Below are 18,827 nucleotides of genomic sequence, written 5' to 3'. Positions count from 1 at the left end.
GCTTCAGTGCAGGGCCTTTTTCCGGACCCGGCAGGTCACCATCCGCACCGCCATGCGGGTCCTAGGCCTAATGTCGTCTTCAGCCAAGGCGGTCCCTTGGGCTTCATGGCATTTGCGTCCCCTTCAGATGGAGGTGTTGAGAGCCTGGAACAGATCTCCACGGGGACTGCACAGGAAGATCTGCCTTTCTCCCGGTACCCGTCTTTCCCTCAGATGGTGGAGACACCTGAAAGACGGAAGGTCCTCGGTCCAACCTCGTTGGACCCTGTTGACAACGGATGCGTCCCATACGGGATGGGGAGCCCACCTAGACGGCGGGACCGTCCAGGGTCTGTGGAGGAATCCAAAGGTAGGAACCTCCAACCTGAAGGAGCTAAAAGCAGTCTATCTGGTGCTGAAGTACTTTGCCCCTTTTCTCGAAGGGAAGGCAGTCAAGGTCCGGTCAGACAACATAACGACGGTAGTATACTTGAACAAGCAAGGCGGCACCAGGGTTCCAGCCCTACTGAGAGAGGCGAACTTGATTTTCACGTGGGCAGGGAAGAATCTGTCCCACATATCCGCTGTTCACATCAAGGGCTCCCTGAACATAGTAGCGGATCAGTTGAGTCGGGGTATCCCTGTATCAGGAGAATGGTCTCTCAATCAAGACAGATTCCAACAGATTGTCCAAGCATGGGGCCTTCCAGACGTCGACCTCATGGCAACCTGACTCAACGCCAAGGTGGAAACCTTCTGTTCTCTGTACCAGGAGGACAATGCCTTGGCAGTGGATGCCCTGTCCATCCCATGGAGGTTCAGGCTGATATACATTTTCCCTCCAGTTTCCATCATACCCAAGGTATTGATGAAAATCAGACAGGACCAAGTCTCGGGAGTTGCCATAATCCCGTTCTGGCCGAAAAGGACTTGGTTTGCCCAGCTCATGTGGATGAGTCAAGGCAGGTATTGGAGGCTTCCCCCCTCCCAGATCTGGTGACACAAGGAGAGCTGAGACACCACGATCTGAGGAGATTCAATCTGACAGCCTGGAGGTTGACCAGTCCCTATTAAGGAATAGAGGACTGTCTGAAGGCGTCCTAAGGACTTTAGCCAGCGCCAGGGCCAACTCTACCAATAAGAATTACCGTAGGGTCGGTAATATTTTCCAGGCCTGGTGCACGGATCACAAAGTGGACTCCTCCGATCCCCCTGTGAGGGCGATCCTGGATTTCCTTCAGGACGGCCTAGACAGAGGGCTTGCAGCTTCTACCCTGAAGGTACATGTGGCCGCTCTGTCCGCCTATCTGGGGAGGCGGTTGTCTCAAGATCCTTTAGTGAGCACCTTTATCAAAGGGGCAACTAGGCTGAGACCAGCAGTATCTGCTCCTGTCCATCAATGGGACCTCAACATGGTCCTAAAGGCACTTTGTGTTGCTCCATTCGAACCCCTGGAGGAGGTGGATCTAAAGTGGCTGACCTATAAGGTATCTTTTCTCCTCGCTGTCACCTCGGCAAAAAGAGTAGGGGAGCTTCAAGCACTCTCATCGGAAGCTCCTTACATTGCCTTCTTTGAAGACCGTGTTCAGTTAAGATTTCTGCCAGGGTTCAGGCCTAAGGTTTCTTCTAGGGCAAATGTGTGTCAGCTCATTTGCCTGCCAACCTTTTCCAGTACCCACTTCCCCTGAGGAGGAGAGGTGGCATACTCTGGATTTAGTCCAGAACCTGCAGATTTATCTTCAGCGCATGCGCGCTTTCAGGAGATCTGAAAACTTATTAATAAATTATGTAGTTTGCCATAAAGGCCGCAAGGCTTCTAAAGCAACCATCTCCCGCTGGGTGAAGGAAGCAATCAAGTTGGCGTTTGTGAAACAGAACTTACCTCCGCCCACTGTCCTAAGGGCCCACTGGACACGGGCAGTGTCGACCTCTTGGGCGGAAATCAAGGCTCTTGCCTTGGATTAGATTTGTGCAGCAGCATCCTGGTCTTCAGAATCGACTTTTGTGAAGCACTACCGACTTGATCGGTATAGCTCAGAAGCTACTGCCTTCGGGCGCACTGTATTACATTCTGCTTGTGTTTAATGTCCCACCCTTATGGGGATTACTTGCTATTTCCCCACATTGTGCCGCTGGTAGGGACGACAGGGAACGAAGGATTATGTAGATAATCTTGTTTCCCTTAGTCCTAACAGCGGCACAAGGATTCCCCCCCTATTGTTGTTTATTTGAAATGTATGTATTATTACTTGTTATTTACACACAGGGGGGAGGTATCTGTGCCCTCTTAAAGGGAACGAGCCATGTGAAATTAATACATGGCTAATTAAAACTCCGCCTGTCCTACCAGCACACAGGGGCACGAAATACCCCACATTGTGCCGCTGTTAGGACTAAGGGAAACAAGATTATCTACATAATCCTTCGTTCCCAGCAGGAGACTCACAAAAGCAGGACTCCTAGCCCCAGCTATAGACTCACACACACTGCCTGGCATTTCCTGCCTCAACCTGCCTGCACACTCCTTACTGTCACCTCAGGAGTAGTCCTCACTCTACTCACTCACATCACATTGTCTGTATTACTACATACACAATATAACACATCACATTGTCTGTATTACTACATACACAATACAACAGATCACATTGTCTGTATCACTACATACACAATACAACAAATCACATTGTCTGTATTACTACATACACAATACAACACATCACATTGTCTGTATCACTACATACACAATATAACACATCACATTGTCTGTATCACTACATACACAATACAACACATCACATTGTCTGTATCACTACATACACAATATAACACATCACATTGTCTGTATTACTACATACACAATATAACAGATCACATTGTCTGTATTACTACATACACAATATAACACATCACATTGTCTGTATCACTACATACACAATACAACACATCACATTGTCTGTATCACTACATACACAATACAACACATCACATTGTCTGCATCACTTCATACACAATACAATACAACACATCACATTGTCTGTATCACTACATACACAATACAACACATCACATTGGAGACAAGGGTATAGTCATAGATTTATATACTGGGATGAGTAGGGCTCCTAGCTGTACAAAGTATTTAAGGAGGGGAATGTGTTGATCTTGTAGGGGAAAGTGACTTATCTATGTGTGATGATGTTAGTTAGGATATTATATAAGGATAAGAATGGGGACAAGAGTGTAGTCATATATTTATATACTCTGATGAGTAGGGCTCCTAGCTTTACAAAGTATTTAAGGAGAGAAATGTGTTGATCTTGTAGGGGAAAGTGACTTATCTATGTGTGATTATGTTAGTTGGGATATGATATAAGCTTAAGAATGAAGGCAAGGGTATAGTCATAGATTTCTATACTGGGATGAGTAGGGATCCTAGCTGTACAAAGTATTTAAGGATGGGAATGTGTTGATCTTGTAGGGGAAAGTGACTTGTCCATTTGTGATGATGTTAGTTAGGATATGATATAAGCTTAAGAATGGAGACAAGGGTATAGTCATAGATTTCTATACTGGGATGAGTAGGGATCCTAGCTGTACAAAGTATTTAAGGAGGGGAATGTGTTGATCTTGTAGGGGAAAGTGACTTATCTATGTGTGATGATGTTAGTTGGGATATGATATAAGGATAAGAATGGTGACAAGAGTGTAGTCATATATTTATATACTGGGATGAGTAGGGCTCCTAGCTGTACAAAGTATTTAAGGAGGGGAATGTGTTGATCTTGTAGGGGAAAGTGACTTATCTATGTGTGATGATGTTAGTTAAGATATGAAACAAGGATAAGAATGGGGACAAGAGTGTAGTCATATATTTATATACTGGGATGAGTAGGGCTCCTAGCTGCACAAAGTATTTAGGAGGGGAATGTGTTGATCTTGTAGGGGAAAATGACTTGTCCATTTTGTGATGATGTTAGTTAGGATATGATATAAGGATAAGAATGGGGACAAGAGTGTAGTCATAGATTTCTATACTGGGATGAGTAGGGCTCCTAGTTGTACAAAGTAGTTAAGGAGGGGAATGTGTTGATCTTGTAGGAGAAAGTGACTTATCTATGTGTGATGATGTTAGTTAGGATATTATATAAGGATAAGATTGGGGACAAGAGTATAGTCATATATTTATATACTGGGATGAGTAGGGCTCCTAGCTGTACAAAGTATTTAAGGAGGGGAATGTGTTGATCTTGTAGGGGAAAGTGACCTGTCATCACTTGTGATGCTATTAGTGAGGAAAGGGCTGCAGAATGGAAATTTGTGTCAAGAGGACAACAGAGGAGAACAGGGGTAAAGACAAGTCTTGTGATAATTTCTAGTCAGGAAAGGACCAAATCTAATATACTATACAGTTCAATATTAATGGTGACTTCTCTATTGCATTTGCAGTAAGGTCACTCTGGTTGATGAACATACAATGATAACCCTGCATACAGTGACCTGGATTCTCCTTCTCTCTGGCCTCATTGTTGTGCTACATTCCTCCGATCTGACCTGTCGCCTTCATGTTCCAGAGCTTGAAGGTATATCTCAGCCTGGAGATATCATGTTGGGAGTCGTTATACCTCTTCATTTAGACAGATTATATCAAAAACTTTCCTTCACTGAAAAACCACTTAAGACCATTTGTTCAACGTAAGTGGAATCTTAGTTAGAATGTTGTTTGGTGGTTGTTTCTTTTACATTGGTAATACATACTGTATTACTTCTTTCTTTCCGGAAGGTTCCATCTTGAAAATTATCAGCAACTTCAATCCATGATTTTCGCAGTTGAAGAAATCAATGAAAATCCCAATATTCTTCCAAATGTCACTTTGGGTTTCCAAGCCTATGATTCATGTGATATTCTTCACCAAGACCTTCAGGGAACGTTACAAATACTGGCCGGATCTGACAAAGTCCTGCCCAACTACCGATGTCTTCAGAAGGTGCCACTCAGCGCTGTCATCGGCCCCTCGGTTTCAACACATTCCATCCTTGTTGCACATATTTTGGGATTATATAGGTACCCTCAGGTAAGACCTTCTATCTATAACTATGTCCAATAATACAAAGTATATGTTGGATATTAAGGTATTTGTCTTTTCCCAACAGATTAGCCACTTCTCCACCAGTCCTCTACTGAGTGATCGGACTAAGTTTCCATCATTTTTCAGAACTGTATCCAATGACGTTTTCCAGTCTCGGGGACTTGCCCAGCTAGTTTTACATTTTGGTTGGACATGGGTGGGGTTATTGGCTGTTGACAATGACTATGGTCAACAAGGAATCCAAATGGTGAGACAAGAGATCGTTAAAGCTGGAGCATGTGTGGCTTTCTCCGAGAACATCATTACAAGTCAACCAGACCACAATGCTCCTCATATTGTTAAAGTTTTGAAGGCCTCAACAGCTAGAATCATGGTTGTCTTCTCACCAGCCATAAATTTGGTTCCCATCTTGGATGAAATGATGAGACAAAACATCACAAAGAAAATATTTGTAGCTAGCGAAGCTTGGTCCACCTCTAGCCTCTTCTCCATGGGAAGGCTTTCTGAGTTGCTATCAGGAACTATAGGATTAGCTTTCTACAGTGGAACCATCCCAAAGTTTCGAGAATTCCTCAATAAGATACATCCTTCTATGTCAATGGGAAGGGAATGGGTGAAGTTGTTGTGGGAACAGACATTTCATTGCGTGTTTATTGATGGAGCTGCCCCAAGGTCGAAGAATACTTCAGTGGGAGAATGTACAGGATCTGAGGTCCTGAATGGTATCACAAACAGCTTCAATGATGTCTCCAATTTAAGGGCAACATACAATGTCTATACCGCAGTACATGTTGTGGCTAAAGCTTTAGAAAATTTGAAGGACTGCAAGAATGGAGAAGGACCACGATTTTCCCAAGGAGCATGTGCCAATATTACAGCGTTTACACCTTGGCAGGTAGTAATACTCCATATCCAGTTTATGTAGAGTATCTGTAGATGTCATATTCCTGTGAGATCCTCCAACTTACTGTATAAGATTTTATGTGCCACAAATAGAGGTAGCAAAATTAAAATTAAAAATGCCCTCACCTCTCCCAGGCCCTCCTATCCCTGCGTCGGTAACACCAAGCTTATGTATACAGATCTCAGCTCACCGTTTGAGGGCAGGCCTGCACTGTTCACTGTTAAAGTCTATGCAGATGGCCACTATTTTTGTAAAAATTTTGTAGGAATAGACAGTCAGTGGCCAAAAGTCAAAGCAAGGCATGTCCCAGTGCCGTCAAACAGTGTGATGCGATGCAGCCTATGGCGCTAGTGTCGCCAGGATATCTGAGCAGTCTGATGCAGACAGGTGTCTCATGAACCTGGCAGCACGTCGCGAGTTAAGTGACTTTGAACGGGGGATGATAATTGGTGCAAGACGCCTGGGGCATAGCATTTTGGGAATTTGTGTTTCCAAGGTCAACAGTGTCTCAAGTGGACCTGCAATATCTCAAAGACAACATTGGCAGCCACATAAACTGGCACACCGGTTGACCCCGAGTGTTCAATGAGCAAACGTCACGTCACCTCCGCAGAGTCATACAGGGCTCTGGACGGTCTACTGTGGGTCAAGTTACCGCAGATTTGAATGTAGGGCGCAAGGGCCCCATTTCCACCAGGACTGTACACCGAGAAATGCACCGCATAGGCTTCAACACTTGACGCCCAAACCATATACCTTTGCTGATGCCACCAAACAGAGCTTGAAGAATGGCATGGGCCCGCGACCATTGTCATTGGACAATGGAACAGTGGCGGCATGTGGCATGGTCTGATGAATCAAGGTTTCAGTTGTACAGAGCCGATGGGCATGTGAGAGTGTGGCGTATTTCCCATGAAGCCATGGATCCTGCATGCCAAAAGAGACGTGTCCAGGTGGGAGGTGGCTCCGTCATGGTCTGGGCTGTGTTCATGTGGTTGCAATTGGGCCCCATTTTCTGGATGCAGAGATCAATGACCAGTGCTTGATACGTACAATTTATGGCAGACCGTTTGCACCCCTTTCTGGTGTTGGAGTTCCCTGATGCTGTGTACCAACAGGGCAATGCAACATGTCATCGCTCACTGATGGTACGGGACTGGCTTAATGAACACACCAGTAACCTTATCACCCTCGATTGGCCTACACGCTCGCACGACCACAAGCCCATAGAGTATTTATGGGATGCTATTGATACCAGTGTCTGATCCATGGACCCAGCGCCAACTACAGAGAACCAATTGTGGGCTGCAGTGCAGACTGCGTGGATCAATATCCATCCAAAACTCTTCCAACACCTTGTGGAGTCCATGCCTCCTCATCTTGCTGCAGTTATCAGGGCTCGCGGAGGGGTGACCAGCTATTAACGGCGCATCCGGTACCTTCCCATGACTTTTGGCCACTCTGTGTAGAATACTAACAGCATATATTTACACGTATAAATTGTAAGCCAAACAAACTATAGACTTGCAGTTAATCCCAAAGGTTTTTTTTCTTTTGCCCATTAGACGATCAACTACAACATGGCAAACATTACACATTAGGCCCCCATTAGGTCCACTATGGTTTCCACTCATTGACCCATCTGTCATCCTTTAGCTTCTGTACTATATGAAGAAAGCAAAAGTCACATTGAGTAATGGGAGAGACTTCTACTTCAATGAGAATGGAGACCCCCCGGCCGTCTATGACATCGTGAACTGGCAACTGAACCCAGAGGGCATCATACAACATATTAAGATCGGCAGCTATGATACCACGGCTTCTCTTGGTCAAGTATTTACCATAAACACTAGTGCTATACAATGGAGTACTGGAAAGGAGACAGTAAGTCCACCAAACAAATGTAGACTACCTTGGTTTTGTCCATGTACCACTCAGATCTATTTTGTTAGGCTTCAATTTTTGGCCACATTTCTAACGGTCAGGTCAGCACCAGTGTGGAATATTTGTTTCAAGGAACCATTGAATTTAAGTGGGAGAGTTGAATCCATGAAAACAGAGCAGTGTTTCCGATTTGGCCCTGATGTCTAATCATGTGAATAGATGGAGATGTGGTTGTGTTAGTTACCTGAAATACACCCATGATATAATGGGAACAAAACGGAGTCCCCATGTTTGAAACGTTATATATATTTATTGTACAGAGCAATGGTGAACAATGATTAAAGGAGATTTTAGAAACTTAATTGTGCAAACACCTTAAGTAGACAAGTAAAAGTGACCTTATGTGTCTCCTTCAGCCTCCTGTCTCGGTCTGCAGTGTTAGTTGTCCTCCAGGTTTCAGGAAGGCTCCTATAAGAGATCAACCCATTTGCTGTTTCCAATGTGTTCCTTGCCCTCAAGGAGAGATCTCCAACAAAACCGGTAAGAGAACATCATCATGTCATATTAGAAATGCTAATTTATTTAGGGCTCTGATTAGCCAGTAAAGATTGATCGTGGGGTTCACATTATCATTGGGGCACCCTTGAGCAGAAATATTTCATCGTAAATGGGTTTTACGGGCTCAACATGGTTTAATAAAAATAGTACCCTGCTTGGTGGATTCTGGGGTCTGTTCAGGTTCCAGTGTATAATAGATGGAGGCCCAGGGGAGGTGTAAAAAATAAAAATAAACATTCATACTTACCTTCCATTACCTCATTTTGGGCCTCCTCGTGGTGTCCAGTGCTCTTCTGGTGATGTCCAGTGCTCTTCTGGTGATGTCCAGTGCTCTTCTGTTGATGTCCAGTGCTCTTCTGGTGATGTCCACTGCTCTTCTGGTGATGTCCAGTGCTCTTCTGGGACATCATTGGCACGAGGTGACAGCTGAGGCTTAGGTCATCAGTAGTCACATGGGTACACCAATCGTCATCTAATGGATTTTGGGTAGAACTGAATGTAGTATGGTGGAGAATCTAGATATTCACTTACACCTTTACAAGACTCATAGTGGCAGCACTTGGGCAGGAGAAGACATAGAGCTGGAACGCAAACTGTTATGTTTATTTTGCAAAAGAAGGTATTCTTAGACATTTACAAATATGTCTTTAATGGAACATTTTATATTGCAGACTCAGTTGACTGCATCCGCTGCCCATGGAATCAATGGCCAAATGCTCAAAAAAACCTGTGTCTCCCAAAGGCCATGGAATATCTGTCCAATGAAGAGATGTTGGGTGCAACCTTGACTTCTACAAGCTCTGTGTCTGTCCTGGCTCCCCTTCTCATTTTGCAGCTCTATGTGAAGTTTAAAATGACCCCTATAGTAAAAGCGAATAACTACTACCTCAGTTGTCTTCTTCTGGTCTCCTTGTCTCTTTGCTTCCTGTGCTCTTTGATTTTTATAGGATTTCCGAAATCTGAAACGTGTCTCCTCCGCCAAGCTGGATTTGGGTTGGCTTTTACCCTCTGTATCTCTTGTGTCTTGGCTAAAACCATCATGGTGGTATTTGCTTTCATGGCAACAAAACCAGGCAGCCGTTTGAGAAGATGGACCAGTCCAAAAGTGTCTTATACCATTATATTTCTATGTACTTTTTTGCAATTTGTTCTTTGCATTACTTGGTTGTCCACGTCTCCTCCGTTTCCCCAAAACAATGCTCGTGTAAAACCTGGTGTCATAATTGTGGAGTGTAATGAAGGCTCACCCATCGCCTTCTGGACCATGTTGGGTTATCTCTTCCTTTTGGCCACCATCAGTTTTGTTGTTGCCTTCCTTGCTCGAAGACTTCCCGACAGCTTCAATGAAGCCCAGTTTATTACATTCAGTATGTTGGCTTTCCTTAGTGTCTGGATATCTTATATCCCAGCCTCTCTTAGTGCCCAGGGCAAGTACACAGTGGCTATGGAGATCTTTGCCATCTTGGTCTCCAGTTGGGCTTTAGTTATCTGCATGTTTTTTCCAAAATGTTTCATCATATTGTTCAGACCTGAGGTTAACTCCAGGGAATTTCTCATGAGGAAGAACCCAAGAAATAGCTAGGCCAAAATTCATCTGGGCAAAGATTGCTGTCCTAGACAAAGCCCGGCCAAGGTAGACTGGATTATTGGAGATCACCCAAGAACCCAATATCCAAGGTCTAGGTCTCTCTACTCTATCTATTGTATGTCGTGGGGAAAACAAAAGTTGAACAAATGAAATAAAATTAAACTAAAATTTAAAATAGAAAATACTATATTTTTACCTTCAGAATGTCCAACATTGGTGGGATTTTTTTTGGCAAATTCGTACTATAAATTTGTATTAAGTATATTGTTTATTTTTCCTGAGTCAAGTTATATTCAAGGAGGACATACATATTAATAAATTGCTATGAGAATACCAATGTTTCTTTATGGTGGAGGACTGTTGATGACTTTCCATTGAACGTACATAACTCATGTTATTGTTACAACATATTTGGAGTGCCATGGTTGTTCTTCTGAGTGTTGGTTGAGTTTGTGTTCTATAACTGGTGCACCAACCTCAGAATGTTCCCCATAAGACTTTAGATGCTTCACTTCAAGACTCGATTTGAAGACTCCAGACTCCGTAAAAGTGACAGTAGCAGACAGACCCTACTATAAGCTTGTAAGGCAGAAGGGTCACTCCAGGCCCAATAGAACGTGGCAGTCTTGCGGGTAGGTTTAAACTATCCGACCAGCCCTTGAACCCATTAAGTCTGAGAAGGATCCCATGTGATCTCTGAGAAGGAGTTTGGGTTGTTGGCACACTGAGAGGAGAGAGAAAGGACATGCTTTGTGGTCGTGTCCAGAGTTGGACCTAGTGTCTGTTTACAAGGACAGGGTAAGAGAAGCGGGATGCAGTGGCATAGTCAACATAGACGGAGCCAACCTAGTCGGGTAGGTCCATACAAAGCAAAGTGGCCATCGTAGATAGAAGAGACAGGGGCATGATGCCTTGTGGAAGAATTGTTCTGCTAGAAGCAACATTGAATTCTATGGAATGGAGACTGCCCTTGACACTGAAGAGTCAAAGTTGGGTTGTTGAGTATCGTTACTGTTCATCTACATAAAGACTTCAGTTGAACCCATTTGTACCGATACCCAGTTGTCCCACTTTTGTCCCCACTTGCATGTTACAAGCCGATGTTGCCTCACAATGCTAGTGTGAATTCAGTCTTCCTCCATTAAATGTGCAACAGCTAGCCAACATGTTTCTACATCTTATTCCATCAGTCACTTTTCATGGGACCTATTAGAGTAGATGTCCCTGCTTGGGATCCAGATTTACGACCTACAATAGAGCAAAGAGAAGCTCTTCTTCTTGTGGAACAAATAACCTGATGATTTCAATGGTGTTTGTGTAATTTTTCATTTCTTTAATATCATTGCTATAAGGTAAATGATGTGATAGCAAAAAAATCCCCACAATGCCATCAACCTTCTTCTTCCTTAAAGAAATGTCCTTGTACTTGGTCTCTCAGTTGTCTAATCTGGAGCCAATCCTGCTCTCACACCTTGACTCTGTATGTTCCTCTAGGACACAAGCATATACCACAATAGAAATTTCATTTGGTGATTATATCCAGTACAGTAAGGGACTGGGACTACACAGCAGTACTTTACATAACACCGTATGACCATGTTGGGCAGGACAGTGGACAACTATAGCACAGACATAAGCATTGTCACTCTGGTGTGATGACTATAGAGATTCAGTGCCTGATGTCATTCAGGAGACCAAAAGTGGACCATAGAAGATGCGGACCCACTCACTAGAACCCAGTGGAGGTGAGCAAGAGAATTTGTGGGACATTATACTATATGGGGGGCACTATGTAACATCATACTTTGTGGAGGGGCTGCTATGGGACATTATACTGTATGGAGACCACTATGGGACATTATACTGTATGGAGACCACTATGGAACATTATACTGTGTGGAGGGGCTGCTATGGGACATTATACTGTATGGAGACCACTATGGGACATTATACTGTATGGAGACCACTATGGGACATTATACTGTGTGGAGGGGCTGCTATGGGACATTATACTGTATGGAGACCACTATGGGACATTATACTGTATGGAGACCACTATGGGACATTATACTGTGTGGAGGGGCTGCTATGGGACATTATACTGTATGGAGACCACTATGGGACATTATACTTTGTGAAGGGGCCACTTTGGGACCTTATACTATATGGAGACCACTATGGGAGACTGTGTGGAGGGGCCACTATGGGACATTATATGGTGTGGAGGCATGTACTTCAGTACAGTATAGCTGGAGACCCCAGCAGGGACAAACCTGTGGCGCTCCCTCCAGCAGGTTGGGTGGGGGGTCTGAGTATATCACTCCAGGCGCTCCTCTCTTTCTGCCCATTACATCTTTTCCCTTTGCCCGCCATCGGCGCTATCTTGGGAGGCATTGTCTGGGCTCATTGGAGTTGCCTGTGGAACTTTGGTGTAGGTCATGGCTGGCTATTTTTCATTCCCCCATGACTTCGGGGTAAAGAACTCTCTACCCACTGATTGGAGCCCGAAAAATAGAAGCTCCTGCTGCATAACCAGGATTGTTGCGGTGGTTTATGACTACTCCATGTGCTGCTAGGCCATGTCTCCCCAGTGAAGAACATTAGTTGGCTTCCTAAAGACCATTAGTTGACATACTGCACTTAAGACCAACAAAATCAACGACTTGATGTCTGAAAAAGACAACTTGATCTACAAAAGACCACCATTTGACCAGCCATCACTATTACTGATCTACTCAAAACTACTACTCTGTCTACTGGAGACCACTGCATGACCTAGAGAAGACCACCAGGTTGTTATATTAATGATAGAATATAATGTGTATCCGTGGGCATTACAACTATGACTATTAGAGATGAGCGAACACTAAAATGTTCCAGGTTCGAAATTCGATTCGAACAGCCGCTCAATGTTCGTGTGTTCGAACGGGTTTCGAACCCCATTATAGTCTATGGGGAACAGATACTCGTTAAGGGGGAAACCCAAATCCGTGTCTGGAGGGTCACCAAGTCCACTATGACACCCCAGGAAATGATGCCAACACCTCTGGAATGACACTGGGACAGCAGGGGAAGCATGTCTGGGGGCATCTAACACACCAAAGACCCTCTATTACCCCAACATCACTGCCTAACAACTACACACTTTCCACATTCAAAAAAACCTCTATCAAAGTGGGAAAATACCTGGAAACCTTCTTTACTCCCCAAATGGATGGACACAAACCCCAATTTAAGCTCAACAAACAGTAACAACCACCCCTTTAAATCACGTTCCCCATGACAACCACAAATGGAATAGGCAATGGGAATTCCAAAAGCCCTCACCCTTAACTGTCATTTTGAGTGTGTGTGTGTGTGTGTGTGTGTGTGTGTGTGTGTGTGTGTGTGTGTGTGTGTGAGATGTGGTAAGACCTTCCAAAATTCACTTTTCTAGCCCTTAACATGAGCCCTTCCAAACAAAGTTACATGACCTTAAGCTGAGCTACCAGCAGAGATTGAGGCCCTTGGCATGAGTAGAGCCTTGCACCAGCAGTGTTTTTGGCACTTAGGGTGAGTTGAGCCTTGTACCAGCGTGTGTCCCTTAACATCAGGCGGGCCCTAAGTTCTGCGCTTTGCACAAAAGTTCCACATTAACTAGGCTGAATGGTACAAAGATTAGTAGGCCCGAGAACCAGGAACAGGTCTTGCAATGGCTGTCGGATAACGCTTAAAGCACATTGTCCACCAGCCAGTCAGCCTCTACCTCCTCTTACCCAACAGTCTTGTCCTCCTTCCACCCAAAATTCCCAATCTTCCCAGAACAATAACCCCAACTGTCCCTGCTCCCCAGAGCTGTTCTCCCTTCCTTTGACTGTACCGCAACCTGCCCCTCCATTTCGCGATTCCACGGACCTAACAGACGAGTATCTGTGTCCAGATGCTCAAACACTAGAGTCTCCTCCATTCCATCTCCGGTCGATTTGGTGGCGGATGACCAGCAACCCACCCTCATCGACGACGATGAGACGCAGTTGCTGTCAGGGCAGCCAGTTGACATGCGCATTGTGCAGGAGGAGGAGGCGAGACAGGAGTTGGAAGAGGAGGTGGTGGACGACGAGGACACCGACCCCACCTGGACAAGGCAGATGTCAAGCTGGGAAAGTAGTGTGGATGTTGAGGCAGGTGCAGCACCAAAAAGGGTAGCTAGAGGCAGAGACATGTCCAGAGGCAGAGGTCAGCTGCTTTGCCGAAGCCAGGCCAGACCCGGAATGTCCGAAGATGTTCCCTTTTGTACCCAGCCCAGAAAAACTCCCCCATCGAGGGCACGTTTCTTGAAGGTGTAGAGTTTTTTCAAGGAATGCGCCGAGGACAGATATAGTGTCGTCTACACAATTTGCCTCTCGAAATCGAGTAGGGGCCCTGAGAAGAGCAACCTGTCCACCACTTCAATGCACCGTCATTTGGAATCCAAGCAATGGAATCAGTGGCAGGCAGCAACGGCAGGACAAACGTCGCCCGCCGTTCATGCCACTGCCTCTGCTCACAGTGCTGGCGATGCACTCCAGAGGACGAGCCAGGACATCACTTCATCTGCCTCCGCCACTTTGTTGACTTCTCCCTCATCCTCCCCTGTTTCTGTCTTATCTCCTTCTCCTGCACCATCAAAGGCACCATCAGGCGCTTCTTTACAACAACCCACCATCTCTCAGACATTGGAGCGCCGGCAGAAATACACCGCTAACCACCCACCCACGCAAGCCTAGAACGCCAACATCGCTAAACTGCTGGCCCAGGAGAGGTTGGCGTTCCGGCTTGTTGAAACTCCCGCCTTCCCGGACCTGATGGCAACTGTGGCACCTCACTATGCCGTCCCTAGCCGTCTCAACTTCTCCCGGTGTGGCGTCCCCGCCTTGCACCAGCACGTGTCACTCAACATCAGGTGGGCCCTTAGTTCCGCGCTTTGCTGCAAGGTCCACTTGACCACCGACACTTGGACAAGCGCCTGTGGTCAGGGATGCTGCAGTGCTTATCTTTAATGACAGGCAGGGTGAATGTGGTGGAGTCTGTTCCCCGGGTGCAAACTGGGGTGGCCTATCTCCTCTCCCAGGCCAAAATTCATGGCAGGAGTAGACTGAAACCCTACGACGCTGCAACCTCCACCACAGCTACTAGCGGCAAACGCTAAAACACTGGTGTGGGGAGACGTCAGCAGGCGGTGCTGAAGCTCATCAGCTTGGGGGACAGACAGCACAGTGCCTCCGAGGTCAGGGATGCCATCCTGGCTGAGATGGCTTTTTTTTTTCCCTGCTACACCTGGGGCCTGGCATTTTTACGCCTGTGATAATGGCTGGAACCTGGTAGCGGCTCTGGAGCTTGCCAGCCTCCAACACGTTCCATGTTTGGCCCACGTCTAACCTAGTGGTGCAAAGTTTTTTAAAAACATACCCAAATGTACCGAAGCTACTGTTGAAAAAGTGCGCCCACTTTTGCAAGTGCACAGGAGTCGCTGCTAGCCTAAAAACACTCTAGCAAGGCCTACATCTGTCCAAACACAGGCTGTTGTCCGTCATTCACACACGCTGAAACCCTACAATACCATATCTTGAGCAGGGTGTGTGAGCTGCACAGACCTTTGATGGAGTTCCATCTACAAAACCCAAGGGTTCCTCAAAGTCAGCAACCAAAGTTTCTGCACCATGAGTTTCCAGGGGTGGCAGAGTTATGGCTAGGGGAAGAGGCATGGATAGGGATGATGTCTAGGGGCAAAAGCAGTGTGGATGTGGAGGCAAGCTAAGCAGGAAAAACTGGGGGTACAAGCTAAGGCATGGACTGGGGTGATGTCTAGGGGCAAAAGCAGTGTGGATGTGGAGGCAAGCTAAGCAGGAAAAACTGGGGGTACAAGCTAAGGCATGGACTGGGGTGATGTCTAGGGGCAAAAGCAGTGTGGATGTGGAGGCAAGCTAAGCAGGAAAAACTGGGGGTACAAGCTAAGGCATGGACTGGGGTGATGTCTAGGGGCAAAAGCAGTGTGGATGTGGAGGCAAGCTAAGCAGGAAAAACTGGGGGTACAAGCTAAGGCATGGACTGGGGTGATGTCTAGGGGCAAAAGCAGTGTGGATGTGGAGGCAAGCTAAGCAGGAAAAACTGGGGGTACAAGCTAAGGCATGGACTGGGGTGATGTCTAGGGGCAAAAGCAGTGTGGATGTGGAGGCAAGCAAAGCAGGGAAAATGGTGGCTAGAGGCAAAGGGATGTCCATAGGCAGCAAGGGCAAAGATGCAAAACTCTCCCGTTTCAAGAATTTTCCTGACTTGTTTCCCCACAAAACATTCCTGGGAGGAGGGCTGAAACACCACCCTCCTCCTCCTCCGCTGTTAGATTGACCCCAGCTACGAGCTGAAAACGCTGCAACACTGGTGTGGGGAGACGTCAGCAGGCTGGGCTGAAGCTCATCAGCTTGGGAGACGGACAGCACATTGCCTCTGAGGTCAGGGATGCCATCCTGGATGAGATGGCAATTTGTTTATCCCCGCTGCCCCTGGGGCCAGGTTTTTTAGCTTGTTGGAGGGCTCTGGAGCTTGCCAGCCTCCAACACGTTCCATGCCTGGCCCACATGTTCAATGTAGTGGTGCAATGATTTTTAAAAACATACCCCAAATTAGCTGAGCTAAGGGTGAAAGTGCGGCACTTGGACACCCACTTTCCCAAGTCTACAGTACCTGGAGCTAGCCGCAATACACTCCAGCAAGGCCTACATCTGCCTGAAGCACCTACTGTTGTGCGAGGTCACCACACGCTCTAACCCTAGATACCGTATGTTCAGCAGGGTGTGTGAGCAGCAGAGACCTTTGATGGAGTACCAGCTACAAAACCCAAGGGTTCCTCAGAGTCAGCTCCCTCACTTTCTGCACCATGAGTTTCCATGGGTGGCAGACTTATGGCTAGAGGCACAGGCATGGATAGGGGTGATGTGTAGGGGCAAAAGCAGTGTGGATGTGGAGGCAAGCTAAGCAGCAAAAACTGGGGGTACAAGCAGCCGGTGACATCATCACTGACAAGCACAGCTGTCTGTCAGCTGACAGGCTGACTTTCACCAAAATGAACAGACAATGGATAGACTCATCATATACATGTCAGTTACATGACAAATTTAGTGCAATTTGCAAGTCCAAGATGGTTTGGAGATCTGCGGAGAGGAATCTAACCACCTCTTGCGGGTGCCATCATTTGGAAGGCAAGCCCTGGGCTCAGTGGGTGAGAGCAAGCGCAGGATAATCGTCGTTTGGCCTGGCGGCCACTGCCTCTTCCACTGTTGACAGGGCTGGCGCTGCAGTCCAGACCAGGAGCCAGGACACCTCCACATCTGCCTCTGACACTTTGGGGAGTTCACCCTTATCCTCACCTTTTCCTGCCATTTCTCCTTTTGCCCGCGCCATCATGCGCCTCTTCCCAGCAACTCCCCATCTCCCAAGCCTTTCATTTCATGCTAAAGTACAGCGCAACCCACCCACATGCCCAAGGCTTCAACGGCCTCATCTCAAGAAATCTGGCCCAGGAGATGTTGGAATCCCGGCTGGGGGACACTCTGCCCTTTTTGGGCAGAGTGTCTACTGCGCCACCGCACTGTGCCGTCCACACCAGCACTTTCCCCCAAACATGAGGCGGTCCCTAAATTCAGCGCTTAGCCCTAAAGTTCCATGTGACCAGTTACGAATGGACAAGTGCATGCGGACAGGGACGCTAACTTTCAATTTGGGCACAGTGGTTGAATGTAGTTGAGGCGTGGACCGGGTCGCAAAATGTGGTGGCCTGACTTGTCTCCCCACACAACATTCCTGGGAGGAGGGCTGAAACACCACCCTCCTCCGCTGTTAAATTGACCCCAGCTACGAGCTGGAAACGCTGCAACACTGGTGTGGGGAAACGTCAGCGGGCCGTGCTGAAGCTCATCAGCTTGGGGGCCAGACAGCACACTGCCTACAAAGTGAGTCATGCCATCCTCGATGAGACGGCAATGTGGTTTTTGCCACTGCACCTGGGCCCAGGCATGTTGTCATGTGTGATAATGGCCGTAACCTGGGATTGGCTCTGTAGCTTGGCAGCCTGCAACATATTCCATGCCTGGGCCACATTTTTAACTCATTGCTGCTAATCTTTTGAAAAAGGTACCCCAATGTTCCTGAGCTACTGGTGAAAGTGTGGTGCTTGTGCGGATAGTTTTTAAAGTGTATAGTTGCCGCTGCTAGCCTCTATGCACTCCTACAACGCCTGTACCTGCTGGAACAACGGCTGTTGTGCGACGTCTCCACACTGCTGGCACTAAACATATCATGTGTTGAGCAGAGTGTGTGAGCAGCACAGACCTTTGATGTAGTTCCAACTCCAAAACCCTCGGGTTCGTCAAAGTCAACTCCCTCAGTTGCTCAACCATGAGTGGCCATGGGTGGCAGACTTATGTGAAATCCCATCCCATCCATTGCACTGGACACGAAACATTAGCATGCGCTCAGCACAACTTCGGATATGGCAGATGCGTTAAGCAGGGTGCAGGGTACAACACAGACCAGGCCCGAGCACCAGGAACAGGTGTTAGAAATACTGCAGCATCTGCCATTTCCTTCCAATTTTGGGGTTTTGGACCCGCCACCGACTTGTCTGGACCTAAGTGGGGATCATGAGACACAGTTGCCATCAAGGCAAGCTGTGGTCATGTGCGGTTTGCAGTAAGGGGGCAGTGCGCAATTGGAAGAGGAGTTGGTGGATGACGAGGCCACCGACCCCACATGGACAGGGGTGATGTCTAGGGGCTAAAGCAGTGTAGATGTAGAGGGAAGCTAAATCAACAAA

General features: G+C 46.7%; 2 protein-coding genes across 2 annotated transcripts in view; one reads left to right on the top strand and one right to left on the bottom strand.

The window, feature by feature from the left end:
* KDM6B (lysine demethylase 6B) overlaps nt 1–18,827 on the bottom strand; it is a 456,451-nt gene that overhangs the window by 61,401 nt on the left and 376,223 nt on the right. The gene's annotated exons all lie outside the window — the stretch shown is intronic.
* LOC142204400 (extracellular calcium-sensing receptor-like) lies at nt 4,287–9,994 on the top strand. The gene is made up of 7 exons (XM_075275712.1): nt 4,287–4,326; nt 4,551–4,671; nt 4,760–5,051; nt 5,131–5,961; nt 7,627–7,854; nt 8,271–8,394; nt 9,084–9,994. The coding sequence occupies exons 1-7, from the start codon at nt 4,287–4,289 to the stop codon at nt 9,992–9,994; spliced, it is 2,547 nt and encodes an 848-aa protein (XP_075131813.1).

This window comes from Leptodactylus fuscus, chromosome 5 (assembly GCF_031893055.1).
Source record: "Leptodactylus fuscus isolate aLepFus1 chromosome 5, aLepFus1.hap2, whole genome shotgun sequence".
NCBI lineage: Eukaryota > Metazoa > Chordata > Amphibia > Anura > Leptodactylidae > Leptodactylus > Leptodactylus fuscus.
Note: the sequence above shows the minus strand (reverse complement) of the source record. Positions and strands in the feature narration are given on the sequence as shown.